Source organism: Sinohyriopsis cumingii, chromosome 15 (genome assembly GCF_028554795.1).
Source record: "Sinohyriopsis cumingii isolate HCF-2022 chromosome 15, ASM2855479v2, whole genome shotgun sequence".
Classification (NCBI taxonomy): domain Eukaryota; kingdom Metazoa; phylum Mollusca; class Bivalvia; order Unionida; family Unionidae; genus Sinohyriopsis; species Sinohyriopsis cumingii.
This window is the reverse complement of record NC_142975.1, coordinates 87,463,849-87,486,782: the sequence shown is the minus strand read 5'-3', so window position 1 is coordinate 87,486,782 and position 22,934 is coordinate 87,463,849. Positions and strand designations below refer to the sequence as shown.

Here is a 22,934-nt window from a genome sequence, read left to right as displayed (position 1 = left end):
GGAATCTTCTACGTGCTTCACATTCCTAGATGTACAGTCAAATCTACTTTAACAATGGCCTACATTAAAAGGCCACCTGTGTATAATAGAGGAAGGGGGGCAAGAAACCTGGTTCATCCTCCTCCAATTCTCCTAACACTATGCTGACCTACCAAACCCACCATCTGCAGATTGCCTACCATTAGGAACCAAATTCCTGGAATTCAAGTCTTGTTGGATCAACCTATTTCCACAAAACAAATGAGTACCGGTAATCTAAATCATTTTGTAGAGGCTTTGGATTTCATTTATCAGACCCACTCCTCTTTCTTCCTCTCCCCTTCAAATGGGCATCTGCTTGTCTATATTGTATTGCCATGATCGTGCTTATGTGCCAGTTTTTTAACTTTTTACATGCTTACCTAAAGTCTGCATAATAAAATTTGACAATATTTAAAAAAAGAACTGTAGCATGGAGACTTTTCAGGTTTATATAAATGAGCCAATCCATGAATCATTATGGCCACCACTTCTAAAAATTTAAAACAACATAAGAATTCATAAAAACTTTTCAATAGAACCTATCCAAATTTTAGAGAAAGAACCATGTCATAAAGATCCTTCAGGTTTGTACAAATGAAACAAATCCATTGTCAAATATAGCTACTGTACTGAAAATGGAGAAACCTTCATAAGACTTCTCTGTGTGTTTGTGTGTGTGATATGGATTTTTAACGTAGCTTTTAACAATTTTTAAGTCATAATGTTACGTGTTCAGTATGCCTGTTTATAGTGATGTCTAGCACTGGGATATCATGCCACAGACATTTTGCATAGTGTCCCACTCAGTCACATGATCCTGACACCACAGGCTGACCAGTCCTAACACTAACCTCTTAATGCTGATCACCAAGTGAGGTGAAATGATCATGAAGAGTCATAAACTGGCATTAACTGTTCAAGAATTATTCATGAACTGGGTTCATGAACCATTCATAAAAGTTGATAAAAAGGTTCATGTAATATTCATAAATGTGCATGAACTGAAAATGGTCAGTTCATGAAATTTTGAATTCATGAACTTTTTCATCAACCTACACTTCACAAGCTGTTGTGAAACAGTTCATGAACTGAATTCATGAACAGTTCACAAACTGGGTCACCATCATTCATGAACAAGTGCATGAACATATTCATGAACTATGATGAACAAAGTTTCTCATGAATGATTCATGACTGTTCATGAACAGTTCCTATAAAAAAAAATGATTATCTGACAAACTCACAAATACCTGTAGTAGTATTACCTTCTGAATCATAAAATAACATTGGAGTGGGGTCTTAAAACAATATAAAATGCATCATATTATCTTATAACAGTCTTTAATTTCAGATATATTTCCAATATGCAACTGAAAGAACATGTAAATTGAAACGCGATTTTCTCGTTTTTACTCATTGTAACACTTTTGTATGTTCTTTAATTTTTCTTTTAAAATTTTTCAAGAGATACTGGGGCTATTTTGTGTTCAACAAACTGTTCAAGTATATTTAACTTCCATCATCAAGGGGCTGTCTTTGGGGTTCCTCTTGACTTTACCCATCTTTATCCCTGAGAATGACCTAATAGATAACTCCCTAAATCCTTTGTGAAGATCTTCAGGGCTAATAATTTAATTAATTTCCATCCATTATCACTGTAGAATGTCTCCATCTGTGACTTGAGTTGTGTTATCCGATTACTGTTCGGATCTTCCATGTTGTTGCAGCAGTCACAATTTAATGTCTCTTGCATCTTGGCCATAGGTACCTCTGGTTTTCAAATTTTATTCCTTAACCTACCAATTTCTTCCTCTGTTTATTTTTCTGCTGTCTGATCTGAAAGATACGTAAAATTAGATTATTAGTATAGATAACCTCTGATCAACTTTGTCTTCAGCTTTTAACATATTATTACTGTACCCTACTTTATTTACTGAAACAGTTATGATCCAGCTCAAAATTATTTAATCCCTTACACTTAATACACAACTTACTAAGAATTTATGTTATTTGGAGAATTTTGTCACTGGTTTCATTGCCCTTTTATTTTAACTGAAGCTGTTTTCTTTTGATAATTTAACACCGCTAATGCTTCTACTCCAACTCCAAATGTTGCATATCACTTCAGTTTCATCATGTTGTTATTTGCATCTGTATTCTTGTGTACAATTTGACACATTAACTAGTTGACCATTTTTTAAAATCTACCAAATCAGATCATAGAAATAGTGATGTCACAAAACAGAAAACGATACTGAACATCTAAATTCCTACAGTAAATGCAGTACTGTGTCTTGTATCAAGATCAAACAGGGTGGGGGTGGGGGTATGATCTAGAATAAGGAAGCACATTAGTGTTTAGTGATTTTCAAAAATTCGAAGAGCAGTTCTTAATTGGGTCTGAAGAAATCATTTGTTAGTTTGGTTAAAACTGATATGATGACATAAAAATTAAGAAAATATGTATATAACTTCCACTGAGTAATCATGAATGGCAAAATTACTCACCATAATTTTGATGATCCTGGCTGAGTATGCTTTTCCTCCTAATTTTGCTTTCACCAAATCATTTCCTTCATATTCTTCATAATGTCTTCTTTGCAATTCTGTTGACTTAAAAGAAATGATATTGAAAATATTCTCATCTGTCCATTCCATGGGAGTCTATGTTTTTTGTTCGATGTATGTACTTGTTGCAGAACTGTGTGCATGCTCTTTTGTTTGTGGGGAAAAGGAGGCTTAACTGCTGAAATCACATGTGTATATTAACCAATCATTTCACATCTTCTTTCACCACCATCCGATCAGGATAATCTTTTTTTACATATTTAATTTTTTTTTATGGCAAATTGGCAACTGGTGATTTTTACAAGTCAACAGAGTTTAGGATGAAAATATTAGAACAAAGTAATTTCAAGCTTTTATTGCAAGTATTTTGTTGGCCAGAAGATATGTATCCATAAAATTACTCAGGTTAAGTACACAAGTACTAAATAAAAGATGTCTATAAACATTTATACATTATCATATCATTTGTTTGATTTATTTATCTTTATTTATATTTCACAAATATTGTGAGGTAGTTTGTATAATGAATTTTCATGAATGTTGCATGAATATAACAGTATAGAAATGTCATAAACATTTTCAGTAAATATCTTAGTGATGCATCAAAGTACTTGAATTGTCCATGAACCAAGTTCATGACATTTCAGAAACATTTAAGTTATTAAAATGGTTCATAAAAGTTCATTAGTGTGTTTGTGAACTTCATGTATGATGCATCAGAATTCATAAAGTGTTCATGAACTAAGTTGCGGAACTTTCATGAACATTTGTTCATGAACTCAAATGATGAACTAACTGATTATGAACATTTCAAGGACAGTTCATGCACATTCATGAACAGTTCATCAGTGTTCATGAAGTCATGAATTTGTACCATTTTTGTAAGTCTTTGGTATCACTCTGCTGGGGTTTGAACCCACAACCTCCCACATCCGAGGTGGATGCTCAAATCACTTAGGCCAGCAGAGCGATCCATAAGACTTCTCTTGACCAACTTTGACAAAACACAGTCTCAGCTAATGTCTTTCCAATTTATATGAACCATGCTGATCTGCCTCCAAATATAGTATGTATCTCATTATCTGCCACCAAATACAGTATGTATCTCATGATCTGCCACCAAATACAGTATGTATCTCATGATCTGCCACCAAATACAGTATGTATCTCATATTAGATTATCTTATCCAGTTATCTATGTCCAAACTGTGAAAGCAAAATCTGCTGGTATCTAAACATCTGGTCTTTAGAAATTCACATTGTATGTGCTTAATCAATTATTGAACTGGTACAACCTTTATAATTTTCTATGTGTTAAAAATGTCTTGCATGGTCATAATTTTGAAAGTACATTTTAATGTATCATAAGCAAAGTTCTGTCTCCATGGCTTTATATTTTCTAATTTCAGTATTCAGAGTTTATTGAGAAACTGTTCAGTTCAAATGCTGAGAATGCTTTCAAGTCATTTGATCTGACATTGAGAGGAAATTTTGACTTTCCACGGAGTGAGTTTGAACTATTTTCCTACAGTAAATTCTTCCTCTTGGGTGGACTTGTTCCAATGACATTTGGTGAGTATTTAAAATGCTTGTCTATGGTCTAGCATATAATGTTATGTTATTGTCCATCCATACATTCATCATTACATTAAGATTTGCTTGTCTGACTCGTGACTTTGTAGTGGTTGGAGAGATTTTGATAAAGCTTTTCCTAAATATATATTATGGCTAGATGATGTGTGACATACCAAGTATATATTATGACAAGATTATGTGACATACCAAGTATATATCATGACTAGATGATGTGTGACATACCAAGTATATATCATGACTAGATGATGTATGATGTAACAAGTATATATCATGACAAGATTATGTGACATACCAAGTATATATCATGACAAGATTATGTGACATACCAAGTATATATCATGACTAGATGATGTATGATGTAACAAGTATATATCATGACAAGATTATGTGACATACCAAGTATATATCATGACAAGATTATGTGACATACCAAGTATATATCATGACTAGATGATGTATGGTGTAATAAGTATATATCATGACTAGATGATGTATGTAACAAGTATATGTCATGACTAGATTATGTGACATACCAAGTATATATCATGACTAGATGATGTGTGACATACCAAGTATATATCATGACTAGATGATGTATGATGTAACAAGTATATATTATGACAAGACTATGTGACATACCAAGTATATATCATGACAAGATTATGTGACATACCAAGTATATATCATGACTAGATGATGTGTGACATACCAAGTATATATCATGACTAGATGATGTATGATGTAACAAGTACATATCATGACTAGATGATGTATGATGTAACAAGTATATATCATGACTAGATGATGTATGATGTAACAAGTATATATCATGACAAGATTATGTGACATACCAAGTATATATCATGACAAGATTATGTGACATACCAAGTATATATCATGACAAGATTATGTGACATACCAAGTATATATCATGACTAGATGATGTATGATGTAATAAGTATATATCATGACTAGATGATGTATGATGTAACAAGTATATATCATGACTAGATTATGTGACATGCCAAGTATATATCATGACTAGATGATGTGTGACATACCAAGTATATATCATGACTAGATGATGTATGATGTAACAAGTATATATCATGACAAGATTATGTGACATACCAAGTATATATCATGACAAGATTATGTGACATACCAAGTATATATCATGACTAGATGATGTGTGATGTAACAAGTATATATCATGACTAGATGATGTATGATGTAACAAGTATATATCATGACTAGATGATGTATGATGTAACAAGTATATATCATGACTAGATGATGTATGATGTAACAAGTATACATTATGACTATAGTCTGACTATACATCCCCGTTTGTTTGTACCCCCCTACCGATTTCAATAACAAAAACGTTTAATGTGATAAAAGGTGCACAGAAGTAAGTCAAATGAATCATTGATTTATAATTTCAAACCTGACTGTGACCAAAATGGCACTAATACTGGCATCCCCTGTACCTTTCATGCTTAACTGTCTTTCCATACTAACATGGTACCATATTGCATACACTATGGGCTAGTTTATTTCCATAAATAACATGACGACATAGTTCATCCTATTTGGTAACTGTCAGATAATTCCATAAACTACCATAATGTTGAGAGTTTGGAATTATATCCCTTTGCACACATGAACATAGAAATTAAACTGATTGTTAAATCCACGTGAAAGGTAAATTTGTTGTTGTCATTCTTTTCCTTTGCTTGATTCAACATTGTCCATATCATAAGCAGATGACGTATGAATGTACATCTGTAATCGTGCACACACCCCTTTGCTTGAAATGGACTTATCCAGGAACTGGAAATGGATCTCTGGCATGTCCATCTATTATATTGAAAACTTCTGTTAAGCATGAAACGCGCAAAATATCATGGTGTTAGGGACACTCTACTCACATTCAGGTTAGAAATTAGAAACCAGTGAATGAATTGAACAAGTTCCTTGCACTTTTTATCATATTAAAAGTTTCCATTATTGAAATTGGTAGGGGGGTACAAACCAACGTGAATGTATAGTCAGACTATAGATGATGTGTGACATACCAAGTATACATCATGACAAGATGATGTGACATACCAAGTATATATCATGACCAGAGGATGTGTGACATTCCAAGTATATATCATGACAAGATTGTGTATGACATACCAAGTATATATCATGACTAGATGATGTGTGACATACGAAGTATATACCATGACAAAATGATGTGTGACATACCAAGTATATACCATGACAAAATGATGTGTGACATACCAAGTATATACCATGACATAATGATGTGTGACATACCAAGTATATACCATGACAAAATGATGTGTGACATACCAAGTATATATCATGACTAGATGATGTGTGACATACCAAGTATATACCATGACATAATGATGTATGACATACCAAGTATATATCATGACAAAATGATGTGTGACATACCAAGTATATATCATGACAAGATGATGTGACATACCAAGTATATATCATGACTAGATGATGTGTGACATAAATAGTATATACCATGACAAAATGATGTGACATACCAAGTATATACCATGACAAAATGATGTGTGACATACCAAGTATATATCATGACAAGATGATGTGACATACCAAGTATATATCATGACTAGATGATGTGTGACATAAATAGTATATACCATGACAAAATGATGTGACATACCAAGTATATATCATGACAAAATGATGTGTGACATACCAAGTATATACCATCACATAATGATGTGTGACATACCAAGTATATATCATGACAAGATGATGTGACATACCAAGTATATATCATGACTGGATGATGTGTGACATACCAAGTATATATCATGACAAGATGATGTTTACATACCAAGTATATATCATAACCACAGGATGTGTGACATTCCAAGTATATATCATGACAAGAATGTGTAGGACATACCAAGTATACACCATGACAAAATGATGTGTGACATACCAAGTATATATGATGACAAGATGATGTGACATACCAAGTATATATCATGACAAGATGATGTGATATACCAAGTATATATCATGACTAGATGATGTGTGACATACCAAGTATATATCATGACAAAATGATGTGTGACATACCAAGTATATACCATGACAAAATGATGTGTGACATACCAAGTATATATCATGACAAGATGATGTGACATACCAAGTATATATCAAGACTAGATGATGTGTGACATACCAAGTATATACCATGACAAAATGATGTGTGACATACCAAGTATATATCATGACAAAATGATGTGTGACATACCAAGTATATACCATGACATAATGATGTGTGACATACCAAGTATATATCATGACAAGATGATGTGACATACCAAGTATATATCATGACTAGATGATGTGTGACATACCAAGTATATATCATGACAAGATGATGTGACACACCAAGTATATATCATGACAAAATGATGTGTGACATACCAAGTATATACCATGACAAAATGACGTGTGACATACCAAGTATATATCATGACAAGATGATGTGACATACCAAGTATATATCATGACTAGATGATGTGTGACATACCAAGTATATACCATGACAAAATGATGTGACATACCAAGTATATATCATGACAAAATGATGTGTGACATACCAAGTATATACCATCACATAATGATGTGTGACATACCAAGTATATATCATGACAAGATGATGTGACATACCAAGTATATATCATGACTAGATGATGTGTGACATACCAAGTATATATCATGACAAGATGATGTTTACATACCAAGTATATATCATAACCACAGGATGTGTGACATTCCAAGTATATATCATGACAAGAATGTGTAGGACATACCAAGTATATACCATGACAAAATGATGTGTGACATACCAAGTATATATGATGACAAGATGATGTGACATACCAAGTATATATCATGACAAGATGATGTGATATACCAAGTATATATCATGACTAGATGATGTGTGACATACCAAGTATATATCATGACAAAATGATGTGTGACATATCAAGTATATACCATGACAAAATGATGTGTGACATACCAAGTATATATCATGACAAGATGATGTGACATACCAAGTATATATCAAGACTAGATGATGTGTGACATACCAAGTATATACCATGACAAAATGATGTGTGACATACCAAGTATATATCATGACAAAATGATGTGACATACCAAGTATATATCAAGACTAGATGATGTGTGACATACCAAGTATATATCATGACAAAATGATGTGTGACATACCAAGTATATACCATGACATAATGATGTGTGACATACCAAGTATATATCATGACAAGATGATGTGACATACCAAGTATATATCATGACTAGATGATGTATGACATACCAAGTATATATCATGACAAGATGATGTTTGCATACCAAGTATATATCATAACCAGAGGATGTGTGACATTCCAAGTGTATATCATGACAAGAATGTGTAGGACATACCAAGTATATACCATGACAAATGATGTGTGACATACCAAGTATATATCATGACAAAATGATGTGTGACATACCAAGTATATACCATGACATAATGATGTGCGACATACCAAGTATATATCATGACAAGATTGTGTATGACATAACAAGTATATGCCATGACAAAATAATGTGACATACCAAGTATATATAATGAATAGATGATGTGTGACATACCAAGTATATATCATGACAAGATGATGTTTACATACCAATTATATATCATGACCAGAGGATGTGTGACATACCAAGTATATATCATGACCAGAGGATGTGTGACATACCAAGTATATATCATGACAAGAATGTGTATGACATACCAAGTATATACCATGACAAAATGATGTGTGACATACCAAGTATATATTATGACAAGATGATGTGACATACCGAGTATATATCATGACAAGATTGTGTATGACATACCAAGTATATACCATGACTAAATGATGTGTGACATACCAAGTATATACCATGACTAAATGATGTGTGACATACCAAGTATATACCATAACAAAATGATGTGTGACATACCAAGTATATAACATGACAAAATGATGTGTGACATACCAAGTATATACCATGACAAAATGATGTGTGACATACCAAGTATATACCATGACAAAATGATGTGTGACATACCAGTTCAGACTCTCTGCCTTTAGGTTGAGGCAAGGGAAGATGTAATTCTGTGATGTTTAGCCTGTTGTAAGTGTAGCTTTTCAACCATTGAAGATATTTTAATGAAATGTTGCTAAGTGTATATTGTCATTAAAACAGATCTTTTTATTGCAACTAATTAAAAAAATCTCTTTTGTCTTTTAACATCCAATGTAATCAATATCTATGAACACTGTAAAACTGTGGTTGATGATCTAAAAAAACTCTTAATATTCTTCTAAAGTGCATGTCAACCTGGTCTTGTTGTTGCATTTACTCAGATTAAATTGTTTGTTATTTTTATAAAAGTTATACAGTTTCCAAAAAGTTAGTTCAATCCTGATTGTTGGTAGCTCTGCACCTTAAATGTATGCAAAAATCTTCCAGACTAAATTTATTGATTGCTGTGAACTATGACAGTGTTGGTCAGGTAGTAAGCTGGGTCAACAAAAAGAGGTCATTGGGTCTGTCATAACAGATAGAGAAATTTTTTGTCAACATACACTGTTTTTAATGTGACATTACAGTGCATGACATTTACTTTGGTTTGTATTGGATCGCACCTTTAGGTTGACCTCATCCAAAAATGTTGACATTCCTTAACATTGATTTTTACTGAATGTACTTCTTGGAGCATGTAAATAATGAACTTCTAAAGAAATGTGGATGTATGAGGATTTAAATAAAGTGAATAATCACTGTTTAAAGGTATGTGAAATCAAATTGTCAAAATGACACCCATTATTGAAATAGTAATAAATACCTACATGACCTGTAAAACTTGTACTATTGAAGCAATGGGTATCGTCAGTTTCATTTTTCAAATGTCAGGTGCTGTATTGAGTTCAAATACTTTTCTCTGTCAAACATCTATATTAAGAAAGTTCAAAAGTCAGGAGAAAAAAAATAGCAATTATGACTGTCAGAAAACTTAGCTTGCATTGCAAAGTAAAATTAAATGTCTCCAAAACCTATAGGCAAAGATGGTATGTACTTTATTTTGCAAAAGAGACAATGTTTATCACTGTTACAAAATGTTTATATCAGGATTCGGAGCTGGTGGTTACTATGGAATGGACTTTGGCATTGCTGCAAAGATTCTGGAATTCAAGTTGGAGGCAACAGTTGTCCCTTATGGTGGCCTAACTGTGTGGGGAGAGCTGGGAATTGGTTTCCTGCTTTATGGAAAACTGCGACTGGTGGGACAGATTATGGACCTTAGGTTCCCAACTTTTGCAGAAATTGTATTCTCAAAGTTCCCATTTGATGTCAAGTAAGTTCTTTAGCCATTTATGTTAGTAAACAATTGATAAAACATGACACTGTACTAAGTATCAGAAGAACTCTGGTATTTCAGAGGCAAATAAATTCCTTGTGTGGAATTAATTTGTTCAGTTTTCTTTTTAAAAGAATATTTTTAAAAATGTTAACACAGCCTTCAGTATCATTTTCAATATGGTTCTGTCAAAAAGAACAGTCTCCCTGCTACAACTCTGGGAAAATACCATTCTTAACTATCATAGTTTGTACTCCATATTGTTTTAGTATTCCCTCACTGTGATGCATTGTGGGTGGGTGTGCAGGGGGTAAAAGTGTAATATGTTGTGGGCCAGACCTTTTTTTACTAGGGTACATTACATGGAAAAACAGAACTTAACAGATCAGGCCTATTTTTAACTCCGATACATTACATGGAAAAACAGAATTTAATTTAATATAATAAGGTCTACAACCATACTGTGCTGTTTCAAAGCTGAGGTACTTTATAGTGAGGGAACCATTATACTTTTTTAATGTTTTAATTTTAATATTCAGCTCACCTTTCCATACATTCTAGAGAGCTTAATGTATTGTACTACTTGCATTATCCTTCATTTGTTATGAATCCATCAACAACCCTTTTTTCAGCCTCTTGTCAAGCAAAATGATATATTAGCCTTTGTGGCTTCTCTCTCATGGATTATCAAATGTACTTAACTGTGTACCAAACTGAAAAAAAAAATGTTGATGATGTGACATGCTCACTTAATTTGTAAGCACTCTGCATCTTGCATGATAACTGCAAATTAGTAATGAAGGAATAATATTAAGTTCTTGCAAAAAGAATTGCAACATGTCTGAATGAAAAGAGGTAGAATCCTTTGATCAATACTGCAAAATTTTGATGTCAGAAAGATTCAGATAACATTGTCAATATGCTTTCAGCTGAAACAGTGGATTTACAGAGATAGTTAAAGCCAATCTTTGTGCCCAGATTTGACTGACAAGGTCGTTTTGCACATTGATGATTATTCACACACACACACACACACACACACACACACACACACACACACACATATATATATATATATATATATATATATATATATATATATATATATATATATATATATATAATAACATTGATATTAGCTTTTTATATTAAGTCCATGACCTGGTAATAATCCAATGAGTTTGAAAAGAAAATATTTAATATTTAAAAAATTAGATTGACCTTTCATAGTTAGGTAGTTATTACTCACATCTTTGGGATACCCCTCTAGAAAGGTCACATCTTTGGGATACCCCTCTAGAAAGGTCATATCTTTGGGATACCCCTCTAGAAAGGTCACATCTTTGGGATACCCCTCTAGAAAGGTCACATCTTTGGGATACCCCTCTAGAAAGGTCACCCTATGTTCTGCTGCAGAAGGGGTGGCCTTATACTCTTTTAGAGCTGTCAGAAAGCCTGGTTCAGATTTCTATTATTTGATGAGCTCTTTGGTAGTGTAAAAATGCCAAATTACTTTTAGAGCTGTCAGAAAGCCTGGTTCAGATTTCTATTATTTGATGAGCTCTTTGGTAGTGTAAAAATGCCAAATTACTTTTAGAGCTGTCAGAAAGCATGGTTCAGATTTCTATTATTTGATGAGCTCTTTGGTAGTGTAAAAATGCCAAATTACTTTTAGAGCTGTCAGAAAGCATGGTTCAGATTTCTATTATTTGATGAGCTCTTTGGTAGTGTAAAAATGCCAAATTACTTTTAGAGCTGTCAGAAAGCCTGGTTCAGATTTCTATTATTTGATGAGCTCTTTGGTAGTGTAAAAATGCCAAATTACTTTTAGAGCTGTCAGAAAGCATGGTTCAGATTTCTATTATTTGATGAGCTCTTTGGTAGTGTAAAAATGCCAAATTACTTTTAGAGCTGTCAGAAAGCCTGGTTCAGATTTCTATTATTTGATGAGCTCTTTGGTAGTGTAAAAATGCCAAATTACTTTTAGTGAATGACAAATCAGATTAACTGTGGGCAAAGCTATGGCATGGACTATATATAACTTTAATGTCATAGCACAAATCTGTCTATAACATACAAGAATTAAACTTTGTAGAAAAAATCTAAACCAGTGGTTATTGAATGGCAGTAAAATAAAAAAATGTGACATATCTCTTGTTTTTTAACAGCTTGAGGATGGACCTGGAGCTAACGCCCATCACTCTTGTTCTCAAAGGTCTTGTGACACTAGAGATTGATCTAATAGTTGAAACCATCATAGAGACATTATTCGAGATGGATATCTGGAAATATTCAACTCCTACCATAAAGAAGAACATGATAGATTCCTTTGACAAAGAAGAAGATTCCAGTCCTCCTCAAATTGGAAATCCAGTGCAGAATGCTGTGAGTACATGTGCTTGTAAATGTTAGCCCACAGACCATAACGCCAAGTGTTTTTATCATATCGTCCATTTACTTGACTTGATTTGACTGGAACATTCTGACATCAAGACCTTCAAAACTTCATATAAAGGATGCTGGTCAGTCATTCATTATGGACACTATTACTAGAAATAGAAAAACAACTCTTTGTCAAAAACTGCTTAACAGAGTTCAACCAAATTTGACAATACATCCCGAAGTGAAGTTTTTAAAATCTGTTCAAATCATTCCATGTTTTTGCCATCAGATATGGCAATCCTTAGATAAGGCAATCCAATTGAATATTGCCACATTAGATAAAGCTTGCTATCATTAGATAAAGCAGTCCAATTGAATATTGCCATCATTAAATAAGCAGTCCAATTGAATATTGCCATCAGTAGATGAAGCAGTCCAATTGAATATTGCCATCATTAGGTAAAGCAGTCCAATATTGCCATCATTAGATAAAGCAGTCCAATTGAATATTGCCATCATTAGATAAAGCTTGCCATCATTAGATAAAGCAGTCCAATTGAATATTGCCATCATTAATTAAAGCAGTCCAATTGAATATTGCCATCATTAAATAAAGCAGTCCAATTGAATATTGCCATCTTTAAATAAAGCAGTCCAATTGAATATTGCCATCTTTAAATAAAACAGTCCAATTGAATATTGTCATCGTTAAATAAAACAGTCCAATTGAATATTGCCATCATTAAATAAAACAGTCCAATTGAATATTGCCATCTTTAAATAAAACAGTCCAATTGAATATTGCCATCATTAGATAAAGCAATCCAATTGAATATTGCCATCATTAAATAAAGCAGTCCAATTGAATATTGCCATCATTAAATAAAGCAGTCCAGTTGAATAATTAAAAAAACAGTCCAATTGAATATTGCCATCATTAGATAAAACAGTAAAACTGAATATTGCCATCATTAGATAAAGCAATCCAATTGAATATTGCCATCATTAAATAAAGCAGTCCAATTGAATATTGCCATCATTAAATAAAGCAGTCCAGTTGAATATTGCCATCATTAAATAGAACAGTCCAATTGAATATTGCCATCATTAAATAAAACAGTCCAGTTGAATAATTAAAAAAACAATCCAATTGAATATTGCCATCATTAGATAAAACAGTCCAATTGAATATTGCCATCATTAGATAAAACAGTCAAACTGAATATTGCCATCATTAGATAAAGCAGTCCAATTGAATATAGCCATCATTAAATAAAGCAGTCCAGTTGAATATTGCCATCATTAAATATAACAGTCCAGTTGAATATTGCCATCATTAAATAAAGCAGTCCAGTTGAATATTGCCATCATTAAATAAAACAGTCGAATTGAATATTGCCATCATTAGATAAAGCAGTCCAGTTGAATATTGCCATCATTAAATAAAGCAGTCCAATTGAATATTGCCATCATTAAAAAAAGCAGTCTCATTGAATAGTACCATCATTAGGTAAAGCAGTCCAATTAAATATTGCCATCATTAGATAAGGCAGTCCAATTGAATATTGCCATCATTAGATAGGAAACAAAAAAGTATGTATTTGTTTCTGCTTGGCCAACTTTCCCTGTTCCTCATTGCTGATTGCAACACTTTATTCCCCCATGATTAAAAAACAAAACACAGACCTGCCTACCCTAATTTTAAAACCAATGCAATAGGAAACACACAAACATACATTGGGTTAGGGGTTGGGGTGAGGGAGGCCTAAAGCAGCCACAGCTGCCCAGCACTCCTTTCCAAATGGAAGATTTAATATGCTGGCTTAAAATATTATATAAATCAACATGTCTTCTGTATTTAGCAAAATATGTGAAATGTAACATCAAACCCACTATTGCAGAGTGACATCACTCACACTGAATATTTGGCCAACTTTGACAAAAAAAACATTCTGGCTTGGAGGTCTTTAACAATTTTAGGAATAATGCTGATCTGCCATCAAATATGGCTACAATTACTAAAGATAGAAAAACTTTAAACTGCTCAGCAAAATTTAACCAAAGTTTACAGCATGTATTCTGGCTTTAATACCTTTCAGTTTATATTTTTATCCATTCATGCCAATCCACCACCAAATATTGCCAGTTCCACTAAAACGGAAAATAATTTTATTGAGAAATTGACCAAGTATGACGTAAAGCAACCTGGCATTAATACCTTTTGTTTTTTGCAAATTATGCCAGTCTGTCGTCAGATATGGCAGCTGTTACTTAAAATAGAAAAACCTTGAATAACTGCTTCTAAAAATGTACTGAACAGAACGTCTTCTAAAAATAACAGTCAACAAAATTTCTCCACATTTGTCAAAAAGTGTTCAAGTTTGATAACTTTTCAGATTTATGAAAATGAAGTTGATTTGCCACCATCAATCAAAATGGACAAACATTTACACAACTTTTACGAAGAATAAAGAACAAACAAAATTTGACTTACTTTAACAGAAAGCAACCTTGCATAAGTACCTTCCAGTCTTGGACAAGGCTGTTTTAAATTTGGAGTCTGCTAACGTTAAAGGTTAAACCAAATTACAACCTTTCCACTCTTAGAAAAGTACAAGACTCTTTTGATCAAGCCTTTGACTTTCAGCATAACCAAATAATATCCTCTATCAACTTCTGAAACAGTTGTTGCAGCTTCCAATACACTACTTAACATTTTCATGGAAGAAAGCAATAGTGAAACAAGTACCCCAACGTGGAAAGGACCATACAGACACTTCCAACTATTGACCTGTAGCATTAACATGCTGTATTTCCAAAACCATGGAATGAAGATTCCTGGTAGTGTGAACCCAACAAACTATTATCAGACTTGATATATGGATTCTGATACCAGAAAAGCACAATAAAATGAAATATGCTATTCACCCTTTTACCAGATTATTCTCTAATCCAACTGATCCACATATGATGTCACCTCTAGGCCCTAATAGCAAACTAATCCAACTAATTCCACATATGATGTCACCTCAAGGTCCAAATAGCAAACCTTTATGCCCAGTTTCATTCCATCTTTTGCAAACCAAATTCACTCTCATCCAAAAGTAGCAGAATTCTGTATTCCAAAATCACCACCTTGGTTATGAACCCCATCCCCCTTCTCATTTTTCAGAGTCAATTTAATGAATGATGACAAAGTTGCAGCTTCTATTGCAACACACCACAGCATAATCTCAGGCTGGTTACTGAATAAAGCTTCTATTGCAACACACCACAGCATAATCTCAGGCTGGTTTTTGAATAAAGCTTCTGTTGCAACACACCACAGCTTAATCTCAGGCTGGTTACTGAATAAAGCTTCTATTGCAACACACCACAGCATAATCTCAGGCTGGTTTCTGAATAAAGCTTCTTTATGTGCTGTATAAATTATAACTACATTAAGATCATTTATCTACATCAAAGCCTTTTAAAGAACAAAATTCATCATCTTCTCCGATTCCCTTTTCACACAGAAACCTTACAAAAACTAAAATTTGACAACCCTTTAATACCCTAAATTTTACAGTAGTAATTGGCTAATAAAATGTGGGAAAAGTATTGTGAATCTCTAGTGCCTAGTCACATTGGTATTAAAGTATTGTGCCTCTCTAGTGCCTAGTTACATTGGTATTAAAGGATAATCAAATCCCAGTCAATTCACAATGCTGAACTGCTTTCTCTTGACTCCAAATGGAAGATTTCATGTATTTACTCAAGATATTATGTTAGTTGTTGTATATATTGGCAAATAGTTTAAATGAAAACTCCACAAATAGACTTTGTAACATCAACTCCATCATTGGAGAGTGGCATCCCTTGTATAGAGTAAATCACAGAGATGAACAGATATTGTGCCTGCCATCCAAGTAAAGGACATGCATACCTGACTTATGCATACCATGATTGATTGTACACCCTGCCAGTATCTCTATCCTCAGTTCCATTGGCCATTGATCTACTAGAATCTCTTGTTTAGAAGAATAAGATTGTTCATATTAGTTTTAATATTATAAACATTATGAGATGAGTTATGACTGTTTATTTTTAATGATAAATGTGAGTGCAGGATAATGAATTTACCACAATCTTTTGTCTTATGTCCCCTAAATCTTGTCTGTGTGATTCCCCCCTCCACCTGCCATGCTCTTTCATTAGGAAACATTTGCCTTCAACTTTTTTTAAAATTAATGTTCATCGTATTCTTTCTTGCTGCTTTTAATAACCAAAATGATGATCATAACTAAAATAGCAATGAATATGTATATGTGTGTGGCAATGAAAACCTTCAAGGTTTGCACAGTGTGTCTTCCATTTACACTATGGTATTATACTGGGAACAGAAAGAAAGCAAAACCCAACAAGTTTTGTAAGATTCAACAGACAGTTTATTTTCCTAGAATACAGAGTGAAAATTTGAAAGGAACTCACAGTATTGTGAATTAAATCTAAACTAATCCTTAGTTCTGTCACAAGTCCAAAAGTAATGAGTGTTCCAATTGAATTCCAACCTCGACTGTGCTGATGTACCAACATTCTTGATGTATCACATTGATATAATGCAGAATGTCTTTGAATCAATTCACAATAATCCCAAAATATTATTAATCCAGTGAATGAGCACTTTAGTAATTCTAGTGAATAGTTTAAATAATGGTGTAAAGGCCAAGTCAACATGCTTACAAAATACCATTATCTTAAAGTACAACCCACAGCCATGGACAAAAGCTAGCTATCAAAATGTTTGTTTGAAATGATCATTAGTTTAAACTACAACCTACAACCTTGGAGAAAACACACAATATATAGATATCATAACAATCACATGATTTATTTGAAAAGAAAAGTAACTAAGATGACATGGGTATTTATTATAATACATGTAGGTAAATGAAATCAAGATCCAGAATGAAAAATGTCCATCATTTCAGGTTAACCAGATATTCAGACTTTATAATGTTGTGAAAGCTATTTGAGCACATGAAAAACTCTTTACTGCAAAACTATAAGTGTAAAGGAGAAAATCAGACAGGGTTTCCAACTGAAGAGCTCCAAAATATGAAACCTACTTATTAAAACCTACATTTTGCTATTCAATACAGAATGGTTCCATAAAATACATAGCAGGTGGCAACTCAAGTATGGTGCAGATTTCAGTGTTAAGGTGGCAAAAACCTTGATAGCAGATAAGATTAGTTTTTGTTTTATTAGTACTAGTGCATTATGCACTTCAGTTTTCTTTTGTCCCTTTAATATATATGTCCCTAAATTAGAATGGTGGGGGGACACAGTATCCTTGGAACCTTTGTGCAACACTGATTTGTTAGAAAATATTTCCAACATAATTTTGACCAGAAGAGGATATAATGTCTACTTACTTAACATCTGCCTTTCTGTATTTTCAGGTGGGCAGAAGGAGTATTGTAAGTAATTTGACATCAGTATTATTACTTTATACGATTATTTTAACTGATCTTGCATTGTTGTTGGTGCTTGTTTTCTTCTTAAAGAAAACATCAAAAAAATTTCCTTAGTCCAACATATTGGCATCATGGTTACACATATCAAACCTAATTTTGGTCATGAAATTAAACATTATTTTTATAAAATTTCATGACCTGTCATGAATACATTTGTTGATATCTATCATAGTCAGCCACCCCTGAGTTTAAAATATACTTTTAATGTCTTTTATCTTTTCTTGAGTTGGCACATATGCCTGATCATATTCTCAGGGGATGGGGGTGGGGGTGGCAGGGGCATACCATTAATAACTGGGGAAGCTACCCATCCCAGTCTGGCTTATTATTGCTTTTTGTCAAAGTCAGATTAGTCCAAACGTCAAGTTGATCAATTGTTAAAGTATTATTTGTATAGTATCTCAGTTATTGCCTATTCGGTTAAATACTGTCAAAAGTTAATACAATTCCATGAGTAGACTTTTAGTTTGTATAAAGGTCATTTAATGAGGTTTATTGCTACTTTCAGAATGCCAGATCAATAGCACAGATGCCACTCAAAATATTATGGGAAATGTTAAATCTGAGGGATGTCCATTATTATAATGCAAGGTCTTGATTTTAGTTTAGAAATCAAACTGAAGCTTAATTAGTAACATTTTCAAGAGTAGTGTTTGTCAGAAAAAAATGAAAAAAAAATTTAATAAAACACTGTTGTATGGGCATTTATATTTATATGACTCAGACAGAAAACCACTCATGTGGATGAAAAATTATATCATGCTTCATCATTATATGAAAATAATTTCTTGCTAAAATCACAGATGGATGTGGAGAGAGAGTTGTTTCAAGAATTACCATCACTTTTGCATCTTAATTGTTATACAGAATTGACATGTTTGAAATTTTAGAGGATTTATCGGCTTAATTGTTACCTACAGGTAGCAAATACAGTGTAGATGCTTTTTGTCATATCGAACCATTATCATATTATATTTTATCCATATGTGTATAGGCAATGTGAAATTAACCCTTTATCATATCTACTTGTCTCCATATGTGTATGGGCAACGTGATATCAACCCTGTATCATATCTACTTTTTTCTATATGTGTGATGGAGCACTTGCATTGTTTATTGAATAGAAACCTTGCCTGAAAGTTTTCTTTTAGTGTGTACTGTATTGCAATTATTTGCAGCTGCATAAAATAAATTCCCAAAACATGAATAGAATGGCATTTAGTCCATTTGACACCCTATACAATCTGGCATTACTTTCTAAGCTTCTTCTCATCTGGTGAGCACATCACTTATACAAAATGTAAGCCTGTATGAAATATTTGCTTTAAAGTTGAAACTATTTTCATGAATAAATAAATTTAAGAGCATGTCTCATCTATGGCAGCAAATACTTTGTTGATTTTAATAATGAACGTATGTAATGTAGGATCATTGTCAGTGGTGCCTCTCAAAGGATTGCCATACAAAAGGTAAAAATGTTTAAAAAGGGGATTAATAAGTGAACTGTTTTATACATTGCTTTTTTCATGGAATAAAAAGTAACATTGAATTTAGATGATTCTAGATCATGACATCTAAGAATATTCATCCACAATGACAGATGCAACTTCCATGATGTAAGAATAAGGGAGTAGTTTTTTTCTTTGCTTGAATATTTCTATTAATATCGAACTGTTCAGAATTAGATATAATTATAGAAAGGTTAGAGTTATTAGACTTTCTTCTGATGAAGAAGATGAAATTATTTCATGTTTGTTTCCTGTGTTATCTAGCATGCAGGATAATGATTGAATTGGCTCCTCTATAGTAACCCCTTTTATCAATTAGCTTGATTTGTTATTTAAAATATTTGTAGGACTACCCTTGGATAATTTTATACACCACCTGCATGGGTCAACTTTACACAGAATTGTCCTTTGGCCATCATCTAGATCTGCAGAAATCTACTGGTGCTTCCAATCAAATAATAATGACTTGAGATAATTTAAGTGGCCCTCTTTGCCTGCTATTGTCAGCATTAACTCCCCCTCCCCTAAACCCACAGTCCATAGAGCAGTGAGCCAGCAACGATATCGACCCTGCTCCTGGCATATGTCTATTATAACTAAGTATGGAATACATCCTCCATCTTTGCCACAGAGGTTTCAGCCTTACTTAAATCATTGCACATCATTTAAAACATTTCTAATTCACCATCCACATTGAAAACCTTGCCATATCTTAAGTTTTACAGTCCCTTAATGTTCCTTCTCTAAGAAAAACATAATCTGCTTATAGTCAGGTAAAAATATACTGTCGGCCACCCAGTCATAAGGGTAAAGAAAGAGCAGATAAAGATGTCATGCAATAAACTATTTTTATTGGAAGATGTAATATAGGGACTTGAGACATATTAATCATTACATTCTGTGTACTGTATATACTTGCGTATGAGCCAAATAATTTAGGAAAAAGTAAAGGTCTGGAAGAATGGGGGCATCAGCTTATCCATGGGCCAATGTGTAAACTTGACAGTTTTTAGGTCTTTTTGTTGAACACTGTAACGGCTGTAAATCTTGGGACACGAAACAGTAATTTTTTCCATGTCCTAAGACATAGGCATGTAAAAAAAGTAACTTTCGGTGACCCGACAATTATTAAACTGTTATAAAGTACTATGATTGATTTTGTTATTGTTTCACATGTACATATTTTCTGATTTCATAATTCGTGGACCAGTTGAGTTTACCAGGGAGATCATGCTGAACTATAATGTACAGTTGTTGTTGTTGTTGTTGTTGTTGTTGTGAGGTTTCATGACATTTTTCAGCACAAGATAGGCTATACATGGTGGCCAGTATTAATGGTGGAGGAAGAACCCGGGAAAACCCCGGAAAGAACCACCGACCCATGAGAAGCTACTGGCAAGCTTTCTCACATACCCAGGTGTTCACTCATGTAAGTTTCTTTCATGGGAATGGAGCTATCGCATAAGGAGTTACAGTAATCTTTGTGATCATTCTTGGGAATAAAAATTAATTGTGGATGATTTTATTGTTGTGGTTTATTTTTTTTGTTCTTGTTTTGGTTTTTTTTTGGTATTATTGTAGCAGTAAAAAAAATCATTAATTTATGTGAATAATGTTTAAACTTAACATTCTATTTAGTGAAGAAGCGAATTCTTTACACTAAAATAATTATTTCGTCACAACAATAATTCATAGGTGATACAACAGAACATGTAGGACTCTTCTTGTTTAGAAGAAATGAAAATCAAAAACATATTGGAATAATCAGAATTTCTTTGCAAAAATCAGAAGATATTATCAAATTGGGAGGTAGGCATGGAGAGATCCCAAAAATCGGGAGGTTTATTTTCCTCCCAGCATGAAAGTTGACAGGTATGGTGTATGGTCGCTTACATCAAAGCAAACTACAACTCAGCTTTTATGGTATTAGCATAATTTTCTAAGCATTATTTCTGAAACTTTATTATTGTATTTTGGAAATATCATAAAAGTTGAGCACAATGGTACCCATGATTTGACTTCAAAGAATGTGCTTAATTCAGCGCATACTCAAACCCACAATGTACATGTGGTGGCACCATTATGTAAATACATTCAGTAGCCTAAATGCAAGCATTGAATCAAACTGTATTGTTTGTTCTATGTGTTATCATACTGGGATTATATTTTAATGAGTTTAGGTATTTTCAATTTCAAAGCAAAATACAAACATAATTACTAGTGCACTGATATAAAATGTCCAGTGCAATAATGCATAAACAAATAATTGAGTCAAATGGGAGAGGTAGTATTACAAGAACTCGCTATTGCTAAATTCTTGTCATCGTTCAATCAAATTATACACAAATCTAAATTAGGCAGAATCAATAAGAAAACAGAAAATTAAATTACTTTTCAATTAAGTTTATACCATTTCTTTTTAATAATCCTGTATGCCAACCTTGAGATAAGTATACATGTAATTTTTTAAAATATAAGTTTACCTAAATAAATGCATTTAGAACTTACCTCCTGCATCTTGAAATGCCTCAGAGTTGTAAGTTGGCTTATACGCTGGTCATGCACTTTTTTTAAATGTTCAGTTTGGGGGTCGGCTTATATGCGAATTGGCTTATATGCGAGTATATATGGTACTTAGTAAAATATGTGGGATGAAGAGTGCACAGACTTTTAGAACATCCAACCCATCACTTTACATGATTCAAATGAAACAAATCTGAGAGATGAGGTGATATTGAATGTGTTGTTCACATATCGGACATAAATTACTGGTACATGACCTATGCATATGTTCTGAAGGGTGGGCCTCAATCAGAATGTGTACCATGCCATTGTCCATTAATG

The 22,934-nt window shown here is 33.1% G+C and overlaps 1 protein-coding gene across 1 annotated transcript in view; it reads left to right on the top strand.

Moving 5' to 3' along the window:
* The window catches only part of LOC149782250 (uncharacterized), a 300,926-nt gene that overhangs the window by 134,756 nt on the left and 143,236 nt on the right, over nt 1-22,934 (top strand). The window contains exons 63-66 of the mRNA XM_089935100.1: nt 3,999-4,161; nt 10,453-10,678; nt 12,850-13,066; nt 18,508-18,525. Coding sequence (XP_089791226.1) covers nt 3,999-4,161; nt 10,453-10,678; nt 12,850-13,066; nt 18,508-18,525 — 624 coding nt within the window. The remainder of the gene's footprint in view (nt 1-3,998; nt 4,162-10,452; nt 10,679-12,849; nt 13,067-18,507; nt 18,526-22,934) is intronic.